At 38.4% G+C, this 24,811-nt stretch overlaps 1 protein-coding gene and 1 pseudogene across 1 annotated transcript; one reads left to right on the top strand and one right to left on the bottom strand.

Annotated features, from left to right (window-relative positions):
- Positions 1-943: 943 nt before the first annotated feature.
- On the bottom strand, positions 944-18,892 carry CNIH1 (cornichon family AMPA receptor auxiliary protein 1). Its single transcript, XM_006096958.3, has 5 exons — positions 18,695-18,892; positions 12,900-12,968; positions 8,444-8,556; positions 7,268-7,411; positions 944-5,238 (listed from the first exon to the last, which is right to left on the bottom strand). The coding sequence occupies exons 1-5, from the start codon at positions 18,773-18,775 to the stop codon at positions 5,211-5,213; spliced, it is 435 nt and encodes a 144-aa protein (XP_006097020.1). The 5' UTR covers positions 18,776-18,892; the 3' UTR covers positions 944-5,210.
- A 2,156-nt stretch (positions 18,893-21,048) lies between these two features.
- Positions 21,049-21,405, top strand: LOC111827608 (annotated as a pseudogene).
- Positions 21,406-24,811: the final 3,406 nt, after the last annotated feature.

The raw sequence follows: 24,811 nt of genomic DNA, 5'->3' as shown, positions 1-24,811 counted from the left end.
TAACAATCTCCAATTCTCACTCCTTCACCTTATCTAAGGCTATTGAACATGTCTTTTTTCACCATCAGCAGTCTTTTTGTCTTTCTTTTTTTTAAATATATTTTATTGATTTTTTTACAGAAAGGAAGGGAGAGGGATAGTTAGAAATATTGATGAGAGAGAAACATCGATCAGCTGCCTCCTGCACACCCCCCACTGGGGATGTGCCCACAACCAAGGTACATGCCCTTGACCGGAATCGAACCTGGGACCAAAGGTCCAGTATGTACCATAATGTACAATCAGTATTTTAACATTCTTATGTTTAAACTGGGGATTTCTTTTCCAACACAATAAATGCCAAGTTATAGCAAGAAAGGTTATTTTTTTAAAGTACAGGCTGTAATCACAGATTGACCTTCCTAATGATTTTGGTATTATAACCAAATACAACTTAAAATCACAAGAGTCTATTAAACTTTAGGAAGTCACTCAAATTGACATGACCAAATCTTATATTAGCTTTCTTCCAATATAAACCTATGGTTTATTAATGAATACTTATGAAAATGGAGGGAAAATGCTGGCCTGGATTAATCAAACCCTTTATAATCAACTGAATTGTCAAGTGCACGCATGTATTAATTTCCACTGCAAGTGCTCATTAAGCCTTTCCATTTAAATGCTTGACTAAACTACTTTAGCACCAAGGGGATAAGGGAAAACATCAATTATTCCAACACAGAGAAACATGGGGTGGCACTACGCAAAAATATTTGTCCAATTAAATTTAATATGTAAATCAGTCTTAGAAAGTATCTTATCTGCCCAACCTGTGGGTCAGTCCTCAGAACAGTGGGAAAGGAGAGGCTGAGACTGTCTAGAGTGCTGGTCCAGCCAAGTTAACTGCTGAAATTGAATAACACACTTTATAACCAACCATTATCCATAAACTACACAAGGAAACATTTGAGATGGTTTTTATTAAATATACAAAAGCAAAATAAATCAAGCAAGCTCTAGGAAGGTAGGACTACTTAATGGCATTTTCTTTGGATGGTGGTACAGCACCTTTAAGGTTAACTTAGATTTCAACAAACCTGGAGCACAAATAGCTAACTACATTCTATGTTTCTCTTAGCAGTTTTAGGGTCTACCCAGTCATCAATCTATTATTTAAGAACTTTTCTTCTCCAGAATACATAAACATGGTAACCAAAGAAATGCAATGTTTAGAAAAGCACTGAACAATAAAATTATTCATTCTTTTCCATGTCAAGATATTCACTACATCTTCACTTCCACAATGTGCATTAACAAAATCAATGTAGGATAAGACATTCACTCTCATCCCATAGACTGATCACCTTATATTGTTAATACTGTTTTCCAAAACCAAACAGAACAAACAGCAAAGCTGTTTACCCCTTTTAAACATTTAGCTTTAGCTTTAGTGACATTGTTCTACAAAAGCTACTCAACATATCCAGAAATAGAACCACATTTTGCTCTTGACGTCACCCTAGAGTATTAGTTCAGAACCAACTTCTGAGCTATATATTAGTCCCAGAGACTCATTAGCTGCTGGTCTGACTAGAGATCAATAATTGGTTTGAGCAAAAAAAATTATTTGAGACTAACATTATTATTAGTTTCCAAAAAAAGTGACTATGAGTACTTTCATGAACATTACTAGACACAGTGTCAATATTTTTGTCTTTCCCCTTTGAAAAGAATGTTTTAAAATATTTTTGCTATCAGAATTTGATTTACAATTATACTATACAACTGATTGGGAGATGCACATTTGTGGGTATTACATTATATAAACAAACTTAGATGTGTACTTTTAAAATACAGATCAGTACTTGAATGGGCTCCATGTATCACAATGCTATGCTGTAGCCACACCTAAGATGAAAGCCCAGCCCCCTGCTGGGTATAACAGACACAACAGAAGTCATTATTTGCACCATGACAATACCATTCCATGAACACTGATCATAAACATATAACCTGAGGAAAAGAAAAGTGTTGTACCAAAGAAAATATTTTGCTAGCTTCAAAGTATATCTACAGCTCTATTTCCTTTCTATACAAATATCTGACATTAAAAAAAAAAAAGCTGATTTGAGGAGCAGAGAAGAGCTCTTCTGAGAGCTGTTAGCATGAGTGGTCCTCAAGATGAAAAATACTGAACCACCTTTGAGAGACAGACACACTTTGTGAGAGACCATTATCAGGGTATCTGAACCTGATGGTAGGTCTGACAGTTCATGTTTTAATCCATGGTGTTTCTCAAATGCTTTAGTAATACCTGGTACATGTCAAAAGTGGACATCTGATCATTTCCTATCATGCCCTTCTCATGGAAAATAATTTAAATTTCAAACAAATAAGCAGTTTGTATATAGCCTAGGAGCCAACTCTCCTCTACTCTGGGACAGGGGTGGGGAAATCAGTTGAGCACTATGAAAATCAAGAACTACCACTAATAAAATTCAGATATTGGCATTCAAATAAGTTTCTACCCATGATATAGTAGTATGACTCAAGAGAATAGCTCCTAAATAGACTACATTTGTTATATAAGATTTCTAACTCAGGAGAATCTATAGTACCCATAGCAACAAAGAGCTGTTAGTGTAAACATAAGTCACAATGTGTTACAGTAATGGTTTCTGAGTTGGAAACCTCTTAAAGATAAAGCACTTAATATCAAAAGTAATTGTAACAAGGAGGGAAAGAGTATTTAAACAGCTGTCTGCAGAGGAATTATTGGAAGGATTATAACCCAGGCTAACTATGCCTCAACTGGACCTGCAAGAATAATATAAGTAAGGCTAAAGGGGCCCCGGACAATGTGGATCAGTGGTTAGAGCATCAGCCTGCACACTGAAGGGTCTCAGGTTCAATTACCAGTCAAGGGTACATGTGGGAGGCAACCAATCGATGTTTCTCTCACAATGCTTTTTCTCTCTTTTCCTCCCCTCCTCTCCCTCCCTTCCACTCTCTCTAAAAATCAATGGAAAAAAATATCCAAAACAAAACAAACAGATTAATAGGTGGGGGGAGAAGGGGCACAAATTAAATTCAGAGCAAGGAAAGAGTTAATGGGATATTGTCAAATGCAATTTTGTTTCTACTTTCTCCTGTAAGGGATTAAATTGCATAAAACACTAGAAAAGGTAAAGATGAGTAGATATTGAGAGACCATCCAAGTACTCAATGTTCTAATCACTTACATGCCTAGGAACCAACAACCTACCACCAAGATGGGTGATCTTCACGGTCAATCATCTTTGAGGAATCAACTAAGGACTACATATCTGGTTTTTAAAGCATGAGAAGGTGGCTTCCACAAATTGCAACCAGTAAACCCTGCATTAATCCTGAATATTCCAGAATACGTTATTAAAAGGATATTTGTTAAAACTTATAAAGGTTTTGAAAATACTTGGACAGGATTATTTATGAAAGCCCCAGGAAACCTATCTGGTGGATAGACTTGGCTGGGTCTCTCATGATCACAAGTAGTTGTGAACAAAAAAGAAAAATCAGGAGTAGGTACTGATATAATCAGGTGGATCTGAAACTGAATGACTCCTCATATTCAGAGCATGAATTTTCAATGCCTAGCTGTGATCGGCAAATAGTTTACTGCAGGAACTGACCAACAGTCAGTTCCCTCGAGGTGTTCCCCAGGCTGTAATATACAAGGTCTGTAAAGCTTCTCATTATGAAATGGTGTGACTCTTCTCATTCTCCTGTTTCTACATCCTCTTCAACATTATTCTCCTCCATTACCCAATCCCAAGCTGTGACAGCTACTCTCCCAAAAGTGAGGAAGCATTTTTCTTAGATTTCTACAAAGATATCCATAAACACCCTTGATCATTATATGCAATTTCTATATATTGGTTTTCATTGTTTAAGAAACATATCCACTTACACTATTTTCAATTGCCTTAACTTTCTCATCCCAAATGCAGCACAAAAATGCTTATGAAAACATGCAAGCCATAATTTAACTGCCTAAACAAAAATTAAGTCATTTTATCTTAAAACCTGCTGTTTCAAAAAGGCAAAAAAAAATTTAGAACTTATAAGTGCTACAATTTTTTTAAGTTGGTAAGAAAAATGACAATGCTGTGCCATCAATGGTTATGAATTGTGACAAGTGACAACAGAAGATAATGTGCTTAGTCACTTAAAAATCTTTTTAGATCCAGACGTGGTATTAAACAAAAAAACAATGTAATACTCTATTTTTTAAAAAACTGACAGTAATATGTCTTTATTTTGGGTTAAGCAAGTTTATGAAATTGCTATTTGTAATCTTTAAAACAATGCACTGAAAGTCTTAATTTCAGAATTTTATTGTATTGCACTAAAGGAACAGCAGGGCAGTTATACAATGTTCTCTTTCATACCGTTTTATAAATCTGAAGTACTTGCAAACTCTTAAGACTACCTTTACCACCAGATTAGGACAGTAAGTATAATAACCAATTTCTTAATAATAATGCCCTACAAATTAAAACACATTTAAAATAGCTTTAAATGCATTCTTCATAAGTAATTCAGCGTATGTTTTTATATATTCACTTATGCTTAAGAATTAAAGCAAGTATATTATTGTGATGGAAATATGGGAAATCTCTCATTCATGCAATATACAGGGATAATATTCAAGTTAAAGGGGGGAAAAATCCCACTCTTCTTATTTTTTTAATGTATCCTATATAATCGTCTACATGATAGATGAGGAAATCCATGAAGTTTCCCACAGATCAGATATATATTTTCAGTTCATCAGAAGCACCTGGTCATCTACAGCTACTTGTAATTAGATGGCATTTCATTAAAACCAAAACAAGTTCCTATAAACAAAAGCTTCCAATGGACTAAGGACAATAATTAATGCAATCATTCAAGGGATCATGGCTGTTCCTTAAGGAGTGCAAGTTCCAACCTGTCAACACCAGAGGTAATCATTTTACATTAATTTATACGTAATTCATTTAAATTCTTTATCCAAGTATAACATATTAAAACAGTCTTTCCACAAGCAAAAAATGTGGAAACATTTAAAAAATAAGGAGTCATTTTTAATGTAACTGGTCAGATTCCATAGGCTACTCTTGGAAACAGGGTCTTGCTGGATAGAATCCCTTCGTCGGGTGGCTTTTTGCATGCATTTAACTGGACCACTTCTTCTGTGTGTTGTTCTAAGAGCTCACCAAGACATAGATCATGCTGAAAAGAAGGAAAAGGCTGTTAATTCAAACATTCCTCATTATAAAAACTAAGAGCGCCAAAAAGTTGAGTCTATTCTATATAGCAAGCAAGTCTGTGGTATTACACCATCACAGAACATAAAAGACCAGTAAGTTCAAACATGATTTTAACTGGCAATTATGGACTTTTGCCTACGGTAGGACTTAGCTTGGTGCATGTACTATAGTTGTTCCCTGTTCCTTTCCCATTTTAGCAAGTAGAACAGCACAGCTGAAAGCTTAATGGGGGATCTGAGCTTAGAGAAATCCAAAATACCACACTTGGGAGTTGAGTCTATTAATAGAAGTGCATCTCCAAGGGGTCACTTCCTGCCAGGCCCTGTTAGATCTTCATACATGACCTCCTTGAATGCTCCAAACACTCCTAAGAGGTGAGTACTACTATTAACCCCATTTTACAGATTAGGAATGGTCAGTTAAGGAACTTTCCCATTAGAGAAAGGCTCTAGGCAACAGCAACAGGGAATTAAAAAAAAAAAAGAAAAGAAAAAAGGACAAACAAGCAAAATGAAAAGCAATATCCATTTGATTTAGGCTTAAAGACTGCCAGACAATTCTACATGCTATGTAGGCATAGCATGCTTCAGAACCATGTATCTCTAAATGAAAACGCAAACCAAGGAGGTGTGCAAACTCAAATTAAAGCGGAAATGAATGTCCTAGTACCACCACTTCCTGGTGAACATTTTCCCACACTATACATCTCCAATGATTGATCCAATCATTCATTTCTTTCAATAAAGTTTTACGTGTCTACTATCCGCTAGCACTGTCCTAGACATTTGTTACAGAAACTTAAAAATAAAAACAAGAAATTGGGATGACACACAGAACTTCACTTTTCAGAACTGATTCGCTTTCTTTGTTTCACATGCGAGTGACATCTGTAGATAACAGTAAAAGAGATACTCATTTTCACAATTATAACCTCTAAAGGCATATTCCAGTCAAGCCTTTCATGCGTCCTTTTCTACAATGAAATTTATATGATATAAAGAGAACTATGAATATAAACTTGCAATATAATACTTAGCAAGTTTTCAAGTAACAAATAGGAGAGGAAATGGAAGCTAGTTATAACAATTACATCTCATACAGCTAATTTCCCCCCAGATTTTGAAAATCAGATGGAAAGCCCTCTCTAGCTGAATATAAATCAATAAAAGATGAGAAAAGTTTATTTATACCACTTAAAGTTATACTTCCATACCTGACAATGTCCTTTTCTAGTTTTAATAAGTAGCCATTTTATTTCACCTACAGTACACCCAGAGCAGTGCTTCTCAGGCAGGGCCAATTTTGCACCATAGGAGACAACTGGGGGAGGGGATGCTACTGGCTGTGGATACAGATGCTGCTAAGTGTCCTACAATGCACACAACCAAGATTTACCCAGCCTAAAATGTCAACAGTGCCCAGATTGAGAAACCCTAGTATAAAGGAATGCATCAGTCTATCATGATAGAAAGGGAGAAAAATTGATAATTACACCATCCTATAACATAGAACTGTTTCTTTCATTCATCAAATTCAGATCAAGCAAACTATAAGATAAAGGGCACAGCATATAGAATTTATGAAGCATGATAGAAAAAAAATTAAACACAATCTCGAGACTGATTTTTTTTTTTTTTTTTTTTTTTTGGGCAAACTCACCAAGCCATATTCTCCCAATGCCATCATCTTACCACCTTACCATGAAGAATGAGGATGGTCCTTCACTAACTAAATGAACCTGAAAACTTAGGAAGTAGCATGCCTGGCCAAACTATCTGCTTCTGACAGCACGTCAGTTGGTACTTTGACAAGTACCAGTATATTCATATTCCATGTGAACTGGCGGGTGTGCACTGTCATTACTAGTTACCAACATTCAAGACACTGAGCTATCCTTCAAGTGGATTCTAAGGTGTTAAGATCATAATGCCTCCAAACTTTTTAGACAGCAAATTGAAATATCACATTTTTATTTTGTTTTTTAAACTTACCCATATAAGTAGTAAAAAAAGGCTAGAAGATAAAAAGCTAATTTGCACCATCCTTCTTTCTGACAATATGCTAGAATATCAGCATTCATGATGGTTGTAGGGTCATAGAGTCCTGGTCCACTCATCACTGGTCTACTCATATACCTGTAATAAACACAGTCTATCAGCCACGCAGAAAGGGAGCAACCCTTCAGGATGGGAAGGAGGGTTTTTCCCTCATGTTTGGTCACATAGGAAATGATACTTTTAGAGATGGAGTTCTTTCCTTTCATCACCTTAATTTTAAAACTACAGCCCCTAAATGAGCAGAACAGGACAGCTAAAGAAGTCACATCTGGTCTCCTCTACACTTTATCACAAATCCAAGAAAAACAGGAATAACTGTAAAAAGGATATAAGATTTAACGTTTTATTTTAACATAATTTTACTTACAGAAAAGGTACAAGAACACTTCACCCAGACATTCCAAATGTTTACACTTACCATATTTGCTTTATCCTTCTCTCTCTCATTTTATCTCTAAATATGCATACTTTTTTTTAACCATTTCAGAGTCAGCTATAGATGTAATACCATTTTACTCTTAAACACTTCTTCAGTATATATTTCCTAAAATCAACGGCAATGTCATTTTTACACCTAAGACAAAAAACTTTTAATTCTACGTAGATCAGGTAGAACTTTTAAAAGTTATGAAATATGAGTATCTTTTATAAATAACCACATTAAAGTCATAAAACAGAGAAAGAAGTTAGATACACACTGTACATTTGGATTTATATGAAGTTCAAAAAAGGGCAAAATTAAGGTTTTAGAAGTCGGTAGTTCTCTTTGGAAGTACAGGGGTAACAGGATGGGTTGGGGCTGGAACTGGTGTATGTCTCGATCTGGTGGTGGTTTCGTGGGTGTATACATATGTATAAATTCATTGAGCTGTACGCTTCAGACTTTGCACAGTATTGTCTGTAAGTTATGCCTCATTAAAAAAACACCTTTAAAGAGTAATAAAGCAAACTCTCTAGAGTCTAAGAGGTGTAGTAAATCAGTTATTTGCTCATCCACTTGATTTTTAAAATAAAGGCCAACTAATTTCCAGTTTTTATTTAGGTAACTAGCAAGTAAGACTAGAATATGATTTAATTAGGACAAGTATTAGAAGTATATCTAAATATTACCTCCAAATATGATATGCCAAGAGGGGCATATTGAGGCCCAGGGTAAGCCATTCTGCTGCACAAAGAAACATGACACAGAAGAAAGCATGGATGAGGTACTCTGGAAGTACAAGCTGGAAGAAAAACACAAGCCAGTCATCAAAATGCCTGGGCGTTCAATCAACTGTTAACTTGGAAAGCAGGTGGCAACCAAGTTTCCATAATGAAAAATTACTGTTTTCTTAGATTCAAAGATGAAACTACTGAATTTCATTCCCATATTTAACTTTTTACCAAAGCAGGATTATAAGCAAACGGATAAGAGGATATAGCTTGCACTAAAAGAATAAGATAAAACCTAAAATTTAAAACTCAAATTCTTAAAGCAATAGGTTATATTATACAAAGTTACCACCCAGATTGTTTAGTTATTTGCTAATCAACTGGAATACTTTTTCTTTCCACCATTCAATAATGACAAAATTACAAAATGAGATATCTGATCACATGCAACATGATATAAAAAAAATCCACAAAAACAAAACTCCCCTTTAGAAGTTTAAACATTAGTGTTTTTAAGCCTTTAACAGAAACCCAGAATGCTACATATACTGTATTTAACAAACCACATCACATTACCACCAAGTAATTTTTCAATGGAAAGCCAACAGCCAATAATCTCAGCACAGTCAGGGAGGAAAGAATACTAATATGCACAAATACAAACGATGTGCTTTCTGCAATGTAGGAGGGAAAAGACTGAGCTCTGACCCAAGAAATTGGAATTTACCCCAGTTCCTGCGCTTCCATTCTTACACGGCCTTCCTGTTTCTTTAAGCCTGCTTTCCAATGAAAGGCTACAGACAGGACAGACCAGTAGAAGCTCAGAACTCAAGAACAAACTAAATCTTTTGGTAGTAGGTAGTATTAAGTGAGGAAAAATCAATTCAAGCAAAATGCTTTTATAAAATGACCAGGAGTTAACGCTTTGTTTTAAATTATCTTTCTCATCCTAAAGATTTCAGCCTAATGACTTTATAAATAAAAATACCAACACGGCCCGGCCGGCTAGCTCAGTGGTTGAGCGTCGACCTATGAACCAGGAGGTCACGGTTCGATTCCCAGTCAGGGAACATGCTGGGATTACAGGCTGGATCCCCAGTTCGGGGCGTGCAGAAGGCAGCCAATCAATGATTCTCTGTCATCAATGATGTTTCTCTCTCTCCCTTTCCCTTCCTCTCTGAAATCAATAAAGATGTATTTTTAAAAAAATAACACCTGTCATTGCAAGTTGCAGCCAAAGAACTTCCTACAAGTCACAGCTGCAAAGCAGTTTCTCAAATGTTTGCGTCATACCAAATTAAAATTATATGAATCTTCAACATTATCAGATCTTTCCTAAGGGGAAACCATAGCTGTAGAAAAAATAGTTATACTCTACATTCAAGCTGATTTTCTAATACTTCCAAATTACCTTTTCCCAATTTAAAGTTATAGAGAGAAGTTTTTAATGAATTACTATTTTAAATGAAATCCCAATAAAACTAATTTTTCCACACCACCCACCAGGTATTTTCTACAAAGTTAAGTATATAAACTTGTAAATAGCATGAACCTTTAAGCTAGCATTTATTTAACATCAAAGTTAAACATCTACAATCTCTAAAGAAAATGTCCATAGGAAATCTTTAAAACTCTGACTACAACCAGGACAAACCAAGAAAAAAAGACATTTTATTAGGAGTTCCACTACAGCTGCTGTTTACAATCCTGGTTTAAATTATGGGATTTTTCTTTTAAATAAAGAAAATTAAAACTGGCCCTCTAAAAGCCCATTAATATCTAACAATATGAATTCTCGCCCAAGTTTTTGCCCTACACTTTACAGGCTGAGGTATGGGGAGAGAATGATTTTGAAAGTATGATCCCTACTGATCTTAAACAATATACTTTAGTGACAGTGAAAATGATCTGCAATTCTACCAGTTCTAATATGAAAACAAATGCCACACTCCTTCTAAAAAAAAAAAAGTCCAGAAACTTTTATTATGCACCTATCATAAAAACCAGTCCTCTCTGATTGTTCTTTAATGACAAAATTTTCCCAAAAGTGGCACAAAAGTTATCCCACCTAGGAAACAACTTTTACACAAAAACTTCCAGAAAAAAATACCTCATGCACTATGGCGGAAATGATAGCACTTTAACATACAAATCAATATATTCTCTAGTTAAGGCTCACATTTTTAAAAATAATGATATTTGTCTTCCCTCATACTTTGGCAGAATTGTCAAAACAAAATTTTAATAGGGAAAACTGTCAGATGCACTGCTATTAAGCCAATTATCGGCACCCTATCCGAAATACAACCTGTGTTTGTATAAAAACTTCCTCCCAACATATTGCAGCATTAGGATATCTCAAACACATCTCTAAATGAGAATTTCTTTCCATTTTAAGAAAAGCCAGAAATCACACGTTAAAATGAAATTAGTCCCTCTTAAATTTATAGTAAAGTAGGAAAATACAAGAGCTTGAGCTTAACAATCAGGTTGTCAGGTTCAAATTCTGGTTATAACTTAGCTGTGTAACCTTGAGCTAGGCGCTTTAATCTCGCTAAGCCTCAGTTTACTCTCCTATTCATGAAAATAAACTGTCATGAGAACTGGGTGACAAAACCCAAGATAAGATGCTCAGCTCAGAGCCTGGGACCCAGGAAAGCACTCATCTGATTTCAGCTATTATTATTCTCATCATGATTTGCTTTTTTGAAGTAGTGAAAAGACAAAGACAGAACACTAATATTAAACAACTGTCAAAAGGAGAAACTTCAGTTTCTAAATTTCTTGTAATAGTGTGTTAAGATGTTTTCCAATGAACATTATTACTTTCCAATGAGAAGGCAATCATCTTATATTTTGTTTCATAAGAGCAGAGAAACAATTAGTAAGTTAATACTTTTTAAATGTATATACTCAGCATACTGTAACAGTTCTTTAAAGCCAAACTAGAAATCTATTCCATCATTCATATTTATCTAAGAAACAATAATAAAGTAGCAAACTAACTTTACAGACTAGCAACTTTCAACCTTTTTCAACTTGTGGCACACATAAGCTAATTACTAAAATTCTGTGGCACACTAAAAACGATATATTTTGCCTATCTGAAAAAAAAATAGCTATAATTTTGACTCATTCACACCGATGGCTACTGTTTTAGCTGTTGTCATTTTTTATTTGGCAATCTATGGGAGAAGAGGTCAGTGCCCCTGACTAAATAGTCATGTATTGCATGTTTTAAAAACTCTTGCTACACACTGGTTGAAAATCGCTGTTATAGATCCTTTTCCAAATAAAATCCCTCCAGCAAGCTAGTGAATTACAGTTTTATACAACTGAAGTCTACACAAGCTCTCATCTTCATGAAGTAATTTTTAAAGATGAACTATAGTATACTATATCTTAAAGTACCCACTGCTTTCTTACAAACCACCTTTCAGTTTCTGACCAGCTAGGTAAAATCAAACTACAGGCTAAAGGGGAATCTTTCTAAATGAGGTAAGTAAATAAAGTAAAAATATAGAGAGAACCCCCAAGCACAATGGAGTTACATTATAATTAAACCCATTAGAACCTAGTACAAGACAGGTCTGTTTTAGAAATTTAGAGTGGATATGTATTAGAAATAACTATGTAGATAATTGTATACAAATTATCCACAAAATTCTGGCAGCATGAGTCCAGAGCCAAAGAACAGAGCTATCTACCTAAAACGCTCTGAATAAACATCAGCTGAAACAGAATTAATTCCAGAGCAGACATAATTAAAGATAAAACTAGATAGGGGACTAAAGACTCCCTCACAGCAACAACAGGTAAATAATCTTACCATCTATTAAAGTCATTTTATGTTATCCAACTGTCAAACATTGCACCAAATAATTCAACATAGAAGTGCCTATAACTATAATATTTTTTAAAAAATGCATAAGCATTTAACAGCTTTCCCTAGTTGACAGGGCCAGCAAGCATTTGCATAAAATATGACATTTCATGAAAGCATAAACCTCAACAGGCATATGAACGAGCACACTGAACAGAACATTTTACAAATACAAATGCCCTAACCCTCCCCATGAAATGAATGTAGCAGGAAAACATTAAACTAAAAAGCAGTACACACCTTTAATGCAATTTTGACTCTTTTAATCTTTTTGACCTTTTCAACTGTCTTTGGCCGACAATGTAAAAAGCAGATTGGAAGAATGTTAGTATGACAGCTGACAAGATCACCAGCAGATTAATAATAGTCAGAACAGTCAAGCAGGACAGAAAAAAGAATATTTTTTTAAAGTCTGTTTCAAAAAGTACAAATATACCATGCTACTGAGAATATTGGCCATTTTCAAATTATATCAAGTTAAAAGCAAAGACGGTCTTAAAATCTAAAGAAAACTCCGATATTATAACTTACAGGATTCAGGGTATTACACTGGTCTATAGGATTCTTGTAATCAGTCTTCAGCTCATCAAATGCTATAATCTAAAATAGAATTACAACAGTTAGGACCTCTTGCTTTAATAAAAAGATGCAACAAACCTGCCCCATCATCAAATAAAAACTGAATAAAGTTAATAAAAAAGCAAACATTGCATGTACACCGATTTACAGTAAACTCAGTATCTGCTAATAAGTAACTAGAATCAGACTTAAAGAACTGAAAACACTTTTATATTATTATCACTAACATGATCTATTACTGTGATAAATACCTTCAATTTTCAATTGTTTTCTATGCCTCTTTCAAGTTATTTTGACTTGACATTATCTTCGCCCCACCCACAACTATTCATCAAAACTCTTTATCCTAAACAACCTTCTTCCTATGTCAACTCATCCCTTAGGCAGATATAAGTGCCTATCTGTCTAATCCAGGGGTCCTCAAACTATGGCCCGCGGGCCACATGCAAATACAAATATTGTATTTGTTCCCGTTTTGTTTTTTTACTTCAAAATAAGATATGTGCAGTGTGCATAGGAATTTGTTCATAGTTTTTTTTTAAACTATAGTCTGGCCCTCCAACGGTCTGAGGGACAGTGAACTGGCCCCCTGTTTAAAAAGTTTGAGGACCCCTGGTACAGAGCACAGGGCTTTATAATGCTGCCAATGTGGCATTCCTCGCACTTTTACATACAGATTTGTGTCTCCCACCAGACTGTGCCCATCAGGGTGAAGTGTTTTTGATAATCTGTGCATGCCCCTCCCTCGTCACAGTGTTCAGTGGGACACCAGAGATGGACTCTCATGCTTCAGTTTGTTCCCGTTTGTGCCCAAACACATACATTTCAAAGTCCTGCTTCCATCTGGAAATGCAAAAAATGGTCTCAGAGTAGAGAAACACTGGGGATTATTCAACTTCATGGGCAGGACCACCACATACAGGAGCGCCGTTTCTGCACAGGACAAGGGCTCCTAGCCAGCCCAGGCTCCTGCTGCCAAGCACCCTGGCATGGGCTCTGCACTAGACTGCACCCAGAGGCTGTGTCTGTTCAGGAGGAAGGATTCTTTTGCCCCAAGAGGTATCTTGTTCCAATTCACCTGAAGGCACCATACAGGCAAGAGCAGAGCCCTGTTCACGGCCACTATAAAAGTGATCAATCTGACCTTCTTTCATGACCTCATGCAGGTCATTTTATCTGATCACCAATCTAAAGACTGTATAAGGTAAGGCCAGGTAAGACCAGTTTTTCACAGTGTGATGAGTGCAACACTTATAAATGTGAGAAGGGGAGAGAGATGGCATCCACTTCAAATGCATGGCAAAAATGCTGTTGTCCAGACTAGAGAATTGTGGCTTTAACATGTAGGGTCACTAAACACAGAGCTTCAAAGTCAAAATGTACTAAAAAATCAAACTGGGGCAATGTACCACTTTGTGATGCTAAGATAGGTGTCAAAATAAGAAGGCAAAGGCACCAAGTTTATGGGGGAGATATTTTAGTTGCTGCCACTAGTTACCTGGGGAACAGAACTTAATCCGCCCTTTGGTGGGTTACAAATAGCATCTTTCTTTATATATGTGACAGCGTTACTCATTATTACCAGTAACCAATGGAGTCATATATTTCTAGATTTTAATATGCTGGTTTATTTCCCTATTAAGGTTTTTAGCTTCATAAAAATGTGTTTTTTTAATTTCTAGGATGTTATAAAACTCACCAACCTAACCTAATAAAAATTCTAACTAAAATAGGAATAGAAGGAAAATAATTAAAATGTAAACTCAATAAAAGCAAAGCTTTTCTCTGCTATGCCCTAGGGCAGTGGTTCTCAATCTTCCTAATGCCCCGACCCTTTAATACAGTTCCTCATGTTGTGGTGACCCCCAACCGTAAAATTATTTTTGTTGCTACTTCATAACTGTAATTTTGCTACTGTTATGAATCGTAATGTAAATATCTGATATGCAGGATGTATTTTCATTGTTACAAATTGAACATAATTAAAGCATAGTGATTAATAACAAAAACAATATGTAATTATATATGTGTTTTCCAATGGTCTTAGGCGACCCCTGTGAAAGGGTCTTTCGACCCCCAAAGGGGTCGCGACCCACAGGTTGAGAACCGCTGCCCTCGGGTCTAAAGAGTGCCTGGAACATACTTAAGTGTTCAATCAATATTTATTGAATGTCAGAAGGGAAAAAAGAAAAATAGCCCTATGCTAAAAAAAGTACAGGACTCAGCAAAAGTCATTTTCCTCTGCTAATGATCCCTAACATATATAAATGTTAAAAATATAAATATACAATTAGAAGATACTAACTTTTCATCATCTATGGGCATTAGTCACTCACCTGATATTAGCTCTGTCATATTCCCAATGCATTTTAGTAATAAAGTTCAAGACAAGAACCATGATCACAAATACAATTACTTGCCTAAAACAAGATCAATTTAACAGCAGAGTACAAAACGTATGTCTTAAAACTGACCTTTTTTTTAATTGAACACTTCCTTCAGGTGATTTCAAGGGATCTTTTAATAAGTATGATGCTGAATGGGTTTCTGTTTAAGTGCTATAAACTAGTTTCCAAAACTCTTCTGAAAAGATTCTTAAATTAAGTATCTTTTGTGATTTCAAATCTTTTGTGATTGTATGTCTGGACAAAGATGTTCAAAAAATTTTCCACAGAAGAGCAAACACAATAAAAACAGATAAATCCCTAAAAATACCAAACTACCCAATTCAGGTTACCTTCGAATCTGATGTACATCCTTAGGGAATGACTTCTGCATTTTTAGCTTTCAAACAAATCTGTGCTCCCAACTCGATTCCCCACAGAGCATTAATCACATGAATTAGGACTGAACTGACAGAAGTGACCATCAGCATAAAAAACATCTACCAACCCTAGCCAGTTTGGCTCAGTGGATAGAGCGTCAGCCTGCAGACTGAAGGGTCCTGGGTTCCATTCCTGCCAAGTGCACATGCCCCTGTTGTGGGCTCGATCCCCAGTAGGGGGTGTGCAAGAGGTAGCCAATCAATGATTCTCATCCATGTTTCTCTCTCTCTCTCTCTACCTTTCCCTTCCTCTCTGAAATCAATCTAATATAGTAATCTAATATCTAATATAATAATAGAGGAATATGCAAATTAGCCGGGACACCTTGACGTCATGACCAATCTACAAGCCAAGGAGAGCTACAGGAGGGCAGAGCAGGGAGCTAAGAGCAGGGAAAGCTACAGGAGGGTGGGAGAGCAGCTATGAGCAGCAGAGAGCTACCAGCGGCGGTGGGCGAGGTGGCCAGCTGAGGCAAGCGGCAGCGAGCTACCCGCACACGAACTTGTGCAGGGATACTAGTAAAAATATATTTTTTTAAAAACATCTACCATATGATTAATGTAAACAGGATTTTGTGAATTTATACTTGAAACTTCCACATGAGTCTTCTAAAAGATATTTAAACTACCTAAGAAAATAAACTGAAGGTTCTGGAGTAGATAGGAAATTAAAACTATCTATCTATCTATCTATCTATCTAGAATTCTCAATCTGTTCCCAAAGGATGTATAACAGTGATGGCGAACCTATGACACGTGTGTCAGAGGTGACATGCGAACTCATTTTTTTGGTTGATTTTTCTTTGTTAAATGGCATTTAAATATATAAAATAAATATCAAAAATATAAGTCTTTGTTTTACTATGGTTGCAAATATCAAAAAATTTCTATATGTGGCACGGCACCAGAGTTAAGTTAGGGTTTTTCAAAATGCTGACACGCCGAGCTCAAAAGGTTCACCATCACTGATGTATAATCCTCTGAACTACCAAGAAATCCCTAAGGATAAAAGCTTTCCACTAATATGTGGAATACAAACAAATTTTTTTAGTTCTAAAGTAGGACTTAAAATTATGTCTACTTCACCAGGACACAGATTCATTTCAAAGCTAAAACTAAATTACCCATTTTTTAAAAGTGCAGTTCAGGTTTTTGACAACCTGGTTCAAAGTGTAAAAAAGCCATCCACAGCTCTCTTCTAAAAATCGTCATCACTCAGAAAACAAAGAGCACCCATCATGCAGGCAGTGACTGAAATCCACACCTACAGATGGAAGGGAACCACGTTTCAGTTTCACTGGAGGCTTATTACTAAGATGGAGATAGTCTACCTCAAATTATCTGTATTTAGTGTTCTTCCACCGAAGAGCCTAAAATGCTCTCTAAGTTACTGGTTCCTACTGACAAGCATTTTGAGGGAGCAGTGACTTAGGCGACATAAGCATTCCCTACTACACTAACAGTCGAGTTCGTAACAATTATAAACATAATCGCACTCCTGAGCAAAAGGAAATGGATTTGTGATATCACTCTACCTCTGACATTATTTCTGCACAAGACACTGCAGCTATTTAAATGACCCTGTCGCTTTATGTTCCCTAAACAAATCCTTGCTATGGGTATAAAACCGGACTTAAAATTCACATTCCATTTTGAGGGAGCAGTGACTTAGGCGACATAAGCATTCCCTACTACACTAACAGTCGAGTTGGCATGTACCTGGGTTGCGGGCACATCCCCAGTAGGAGATGTGCAGGAGGCAGCTGATCGATGTCTCTCATTATTTCTGCACAAGACACTGCAGCTATTTAAATGACCCTGTCGCTTTATGTTCCCTAAACAAATCCTTGCTATGGAAATAAAAAAAAATAAAATTCACATTCCAGTGAACATGCCCAATCATTCAAACTAAGACCAATATTCCAGAAGATACTGGACCAGAGGGGGGACGAGGGCGTAGCAGAAGCAAATAGAAGATACATTTTTAATGAATGCTGATTCCCTGAAGGCTGCTTCTAATTTTGCGCTAGAGGAACAGAATTCCTTAAAAATCTCTTGCAGAACTAATGTCACGGGGAACTTACTTGTTCCTTCCCGGGACCAGTAAGCATGTGCTTCTATCCTGCAGCATGTTAGTAAAAGGGGAGGGGGGGTCCCTAGAAGCTTAAGGTTTCTGAGCATTTTCAAAATCAAAGTAAAACTTCCTTTACTAAGTCCAGTTACCCAGAATGCAGAGGTGGCTGGGAACTGTCTCTTGGGAAACTGGCGGTCAAAGTATGATTTAGGAGGAAAGTTCGGAGCTGAGGTCAACAGAGCAATCAATCCTGCATCAAAGTTCACGAGGAAACAACCCGAAAACAGTGATTCTACTTGAAGGGCACCCAGCAAGTGCTGGGAAGCAGAGCTGGAATTCATCTCAAATAGGTTATCTCATCTGGGGCGGGCTCCTGCCGAAACCCGAAAAGAAAATCAATCTGTATTAATATTCCGCTAAGTACACTGCATGACTCTGAGCCCGTGACGCCCTCCCCGGGGATGTAGTGTGTATGGGGGTTCGGGGGTGCGGAGGTGCGGTGGGCCGGCGAGCGTCCGCGCCTGGAAGCGGGGTCCGCAGGGCCCGCCAGGACGGCGGCCGCCCCACCCGGCAAGGGGGCAGCAGAGCAGCGGCGCGCGGCCTGCGCCGGGACCGGCGGGCGCATCCGTGGAACCACCGCACGCCCGTCCCTCCCAGGACGTGCAGCCCCGGGCCTGCCGGAGCGACGGCTCGGACCTCGGCGGCGCGGCCTGCGCCACCCGCCCCGCCCCACTCTCCGGAGCGCGGACCTCGGGGGTCCATGGCCACCTCGACCGAGGCGGGCCCGGCGCGAGAACAGGCAGCACCGCCGCGTCGCCCTGCCCCCCACCCCCGGCGCCGGCTACTCACGTGCCAGATGGCGAAGAAGATGAGTGCGGCGGTGAGCAGCAGCGCCAGCATGTAGCAGAAGGCCGCGAACGTGAACGCCATGGCCGGGGAGGAGGAGCAGGGAGCGGCGGCGGTGCCAGCGGAGAAAGGCGGCGCAGGGCCCTCTGGGTAAAACCATTCACTTCCCCCGGCCACAGCCTAGACCGCCGCCGCCGCCGCTGCCGCCGCCGCCGCGGCACCCGCCCTCCCAGCGCGCCTGCGCACTGGCCCGGGTGCGCCGGCGCCCTCTGATGGCAGAAGTCCGCGTCGCACTTATATTGTCCGCACAGCTGATTGATTTTTCCTGCCCTACCATGTTAATTCTTTGAACAAATATTTTTTGAATGAGAGCCTAGTATGTTCCAGGTACTGTGCTTCTTCTTTGAAATACAAATATGAGTAAGATAATTGCACGTAAAGAACTTAGTATACTGCCCGCAATAAACCTAAATAAATCATGACAGAATTCTAACCCCGTTAAGGGAACTCTCTGCGGTGAGTTATCAGAGAGCATGCAGCCTGCCCTGGAGCATTCAAGGCAGGATAGATAAAGTTGTCTAATTAAAGAGAAGGTGGGATCAGCCGTCCAAGGAGACGATTCAAAGACACAGAGTTGAAAGAAAGAAAAAAAAGCTTAGTGACTTTTTCCATTGCAACCAAGTAGAACATCATATAGACTTTGAAATATAGAGAGATGGACGTCTAGATATAGGGACAAGGAGATACAGATATAGCTGAAACAAAAATTTCATCAAACAATAAGACTCATACGTGCTTTCCGTTCTATTCTTTTTGTTTCTGTTTTGTTTTTAATACTGGTTGTGACCCGTAAAATTGATTCACCACCTGCTAACTGATCGTTGCTGACGGGAGCGGAAATCATTGAAGGCTTTTAAGCAAGGGAGGGACATGTTTAGATTTCCATTAAAGATTGCTCACACTAGCAAATTGCACAGCGAATGGTTTAGAAGCCGAGTCTATCCAGTTCTGTCCAACAGAACTTCCTGCAATCGTGGAAATTTTATCTGCGCTGTCCAGAGCATCTGCAATGTGGCTAATATGACTGAAGAATTGAACTTTAGATTTCACTTATTTTAATTAATTAAAATGTAAATAGCCACATATGGCTAGTGACTATTGTCTGAGACAGTGCAGGTCTATGTCACCAGGATTATGTGGCATCTTTGTGCAAATCACAAAGATATTCTCTCCAAATAAACAGAGGTCCACACCAGGGCACAGCAATGCAGGCTGTACTTCAGCCCCACCAACCTCCTGGGCCAGCCACCTGTGTGTAACATGCAAACTGCCCAACTATGCACCAGGACCCTGATTAGGATCATGAGCTTGGAAGCAAGGAGTTCACAGCGATGGTCCTGGCAAAAGTGGCCGTGGCTCTGACTAAAGCTGTGGAAGCTGGGAGAGAAAGTAGTGAACATATTTGGTAGTGCTTGGGAGATAAGTTCAGCAGGATTTGACTGACTGGACACCATGGTGAGAGAAAGAAAGGTGTCAGAAAAAACTTGTTTAGTACTACAGGCCACAGAAAGCATAGCAAAATACAGCATTGGGCAATATTTGTCCAGGAGAACTCAGACTCTAATGAGGGGCAGATGCAGCCTTCTGGTCTCGGGGTAAACATTTTTCGGGGAATTGTCCAAGTCAAACCATGAGATTCAGCCCCGTTTTTGTAAATGTATCCCATCTACACTAATACTGAGGAGGGGCAGCTGGACAATGCTCCGCCAAAGCAGACAGCATCCTCCTGCTGACCACACAGATTCTTTGTCCCTCTGGGGTTTGAATGTGAGATATGCAAGGACACTCAGCGACAGAGGGCAAGTCCACAAGTGGGGAGGCACTACACAGAAAGCAGTCAGCAGAACCCAAAGGTAAGAGGAATCCCAGAGTACGCTGGACCATAAATAACTCGTGCTATTTATGAGTAGATCAAAACCATGTCTCAGCAGAAGTGGCTACTTTCCTCATGGGGACCTGCTTCTTGTTTGCTTGTGGGTTTTTGTTTTTGTTTTAAGAAAAATGGGAGGTTATTAAAAATCAATAATAAACAAAAGTTTCACATGTTCACTGCTTGGTTGCTATTTGTACCTGCTGTTCATGTCAATTTACGCCAACCTCATTAGACCCTGAAACATCAGAGAGCTGACATTGGAAGTCTAGTAACTGCACTGGCTTGGGAAAACATGGAAAAAAGCAGCACATTTTTGCAGATAATCTGCAAGTCCTGGAGCATTTGAGGAGCTTTCAGCTAGTGCTGACCACCATTCCCAGGGCTTCTATATGTGGTAATCAGGCTGGAAAAACGAGCGCATGGGCATCTTTTTTATCATTTGTTAACCTTTGAATTTTACACTCCTTTGTGCTTAACCTTTCAATTATACACTTTTAATTTTTTATATAGTGTTATTAGAGACATTCTGTAGAGCCTCCCTTCTCCAGCACAGACAGCCCCTCTCAGACACGGGGACCATGAACCCCAGGCAATGCTCCTGCTTGTCTGGAGGAATATGCATCCATAGAGATGACTGCAAATGCACAACTTGCAACCGTGAAACATGTTGAAAAAGCCGCTGCTCCTGCTCCTCCACCCCCCTGCCCCCCGGGGCTGTGCCAAGTGTGCCCAGGGCTGCATCTGCAGAGGAAGCTCAAGCAAATGCAGCTGCTGCCACTGAAATGCATCTGTGTTGCTGAGGGTGCCGCCTGGGAAGCGTCTGTGCGGTGGATTCATTGACAAGTTGAGATGATTGTGCTTTTTGTATATTTGCCCCAATGAGGTGTTGGTGGCATTCATGTAAAGTGCTTGGAGCAATAAAGTTTTCACTCGTGGCAAAAAAAAAAGAAAAAAGAAGTATTTTGTAACTTCTTGTAAGTAAAAAGTTTATAATTTGAAAAGAATCCATTTTCCTCCAGTTCTATTGGACTAGCAGCTCCATTCTGTTTCTCAGAGTGGGCCACAGGCTAGAAGAACAGTAATGAGATTCCATCTCTCACCTCCAACATTATCAGGACTCTCACCTTTGGAAGCTGGGCGTGTCCTGGCCAGGCCAGACCTGGGGCAGGTGCCAGTCCAGCCATGTACCACACTGCAGTGCTCTGGACTGTGTGCAATGGTGTGGGCAGGGCTGAAGGAAACTAACAAGGGAAGATGTGGTACTCTGCAGCCAGCAAAGCCAGGAGCCATTACCACCCAGAGGCCTAAAGGATTGTAAAGGGAACTGAATCTGAATTTATAATGTGAGAGTGGCTGTGAGGCAGGAAGGGCCAAGATGGGCCGTGGGTGAAGGGAAGTCAAATTGGTGTTGAGTAAGCCAAAGCAGTGAGAATGAGAAAAGATTAACAAGTAAATGGCTAGGTGGTTCAACCGCAGAAACATGGAACTAGGCAGCGAGATGCTTTAATATCCTAGTAGCAAAAGATCAACAAACTTCTGCTTTTGATATGAAAACTAGAAAACTGTCCATAGAGCTAGAGCTGGGTGCTTCCAAGTCCCAAGCCATATTCCAGTCTCAATGAGGCTCAACAGTACAGCCATCTCTGGGCCAGTCAATCCATTATTATGAGTAATCTCATAATTAATCCAATGACTAAAGCCAGATTAACATGAATACCCAGAAACTTCAACAAGGAGTGTGTGCTACCAATATGAAAATAAATTATACCATTTACTGAGAAAAATAAGAGACCTAAAAAAAGATTTTTCTTGATTGAAGTTTTTAAAGATGTCATTTGCTCCCAAATTAATTTATATTACCACAATTGTAACCTAAATCCCAATGAGATTTGGAACAAAATTATTTTAAAGTTCACCTTAAAAAATAAATACATGAAAATAATAAGTCAATATTTGAAAAAAGTAAAGGTGAAAAGAAATTAGCCTTATGAGTTTTGAAAACATTTTATAGTGCTGCAAAAAGTATCACTATGATTGAGGCACCAAAATTGGCAAACATATCAATGTATTAAGATACCCTAGAAAAAGAAACAATTCTATATAAGAATTAAATACTTTTTAAAGGAGGCATTCCAAATTATTGGGGAAAATATTTTTGGTGATGTTAAAATCTTTGTTGAGGTACATAAATAATTTAAATACTTTATGTCACATAATTAGGTAAATCCAAGGATAGCCATAAAGTGATGAGAACATATAGAGTTGACAAATCTCTGGGCGTGGATATACTTTCTAAACTAAAAATCAGTGAGTTACATCACACACACACACACACACACACACACATACACACACACAAAACCCATCCAATCAACAGACCAATTATGCAAATGAATAAAAAATTTAAAACATAAGAAGTACCAAAATAAAAAGAAAGCTGAAATGTCTAGTAAAAAAATGGCAAGGGGTTAATAAATATAGGGTGTCCCTAAAAATGTATATTAAAATACATTTTAATACAGTGTTTATTAAAATACATTTCATTTTTAAAATTGAGCTATCAGCTGTTAAAGTGTGTATACATTTTTTGGGACACCCTGTAGGTTGAAAACTCACTAAAATAAATTCTAACACCCCAGTCAATGACTGGACAAAGGATAGGATTATACAATTTACAGTTGTAGTTGGCTAACATGTGAGAAAATAGTCAAGATTCTCTAGTAATCAAAGAAAAGCAAACTTAAAAATAAAGATAGCCATTTTGGTAATCAAGTTAAGCAATACTTTAAATAATAAAAGTATTCAATGTTGGCAAGGCTCCTTTGTCCATAGCTGCTGGGAGTCCAGTTCAGTATAACACTCTTGAAAAATAATCGAAAGCATAGAAAAAGTATTTTGCACAAAAATATCTCCAGCAATAGTTTTGGAAACCATCAACATATCAAACAATAAGGGAATTGTTAAGTAAACCATAACATATGCACTCAGAAAAATATCATGAAACTAATTAGATTTATGAAGTTTTTTTAATGGAGAATGTATACATTTTATTACTCCTAAAATTGGACACATACCATATACAATTACCTTTTTAAAATATATAAGGAATGCCCTAGCCCGTGCTGTTCAGTTGGTTGAGCATCATCCTGTGCGCCGAAAGGTTTCTGGTTGGATTTCCAGTCAGGGCACATGTCCCCGGTCAGGTGCATGCAGGAGGCAGATGATCGATGTTTCTCTCTCACTTGGACCTCTCTCTCTCTCTCTCTCTCTCTCTCTCTCTCTCCCTCTCTCCTTCATTCCCCTCTCTCTAAAAATCAATAAAAACATGTTTTTTAAAAATTGCTGGGCATTTGACTAATCTGTTAGGGTATGTGGGGAAAAATAGCAATTGAAAACTAACAAAAATGGGAGGACATCATCAAGCAAAACAAAAGTTGTAGAAAGAGAAACCTTAAAGACACCTCACAAAGCCATCCAAAGATCCAAAAGATGGCCTTTGGGAAAGAACCATTTGAATCCCTGCCCTACTCTTGGTACTCAGAGCCAGTGTTGAATAGAGAAGCAATAACATGCGAAAGAATAGCAACCTACTTACCAGCAGCACGTGCAAGCTGCAAAGGTAAAATCGGTCAAGGAGAATATAGTCAACTTTCTGTGGGCAGTCATGCTGGAGACCAAGATCAACAGTAATTGATATAAATGTGAGGAGTCTGGCAGAGGCTGACCAGGACTCCTTTTGATATTCACAGGGTGAATATCTACATTTTATTACCTGCTGCTGACTCAATGGCCTAATGCAAACTCCCCCAAAACCTGACAATCTTACTGTTTACTAAACATTACCATTGATATGTCTGTTTGCATTCCTAAAGGCAATTGTGTATTCTAGCTAATAAAAGCAGCTGGGAAAGGAGCAACAGGAGAGAACTTGACTGCTATGGTTGAGTTTTCCTCTGGTTTCCCCAGTATTAAAAATAATATTTCGTCTTGTGTATCATTTGTGCATCAGCTCTTCCTCCAAGCCTTTGAACCCATGAAAGCCACGCTGATGGTGGACTCTCGCACAGTCACTTAAGCTAACATCTTTTCTGTCTCCTTCCTTCCCTCCCCAACACCAGGGGGTAGGGGAGAGTGGCAGTGCAAGACAGCAAGACACCCATCCCACACCCTGCTTCCCTTGAGCTATA

Source organism: Myotis lucifugus, unplaced genomic scaffold, assembly GCF_000147115.1.
Source record: "Myotis lucifugus unplaced genomic scaffold, Myoluc2.0 scaffold_191, whole genome shotgun sequence".
Taxonomy (NCBI): domain Eukaryota; kingdom Metazoa; phylum Chordata; class Mammalia; order Chiroptera; family Vespertilionidae; genus Myotis; species Myotis lucifugus.
Note: the sequence above shows the minus strand (reverse complement) of the source record. Positions and strands in the feature narration are given on the sequence as shown.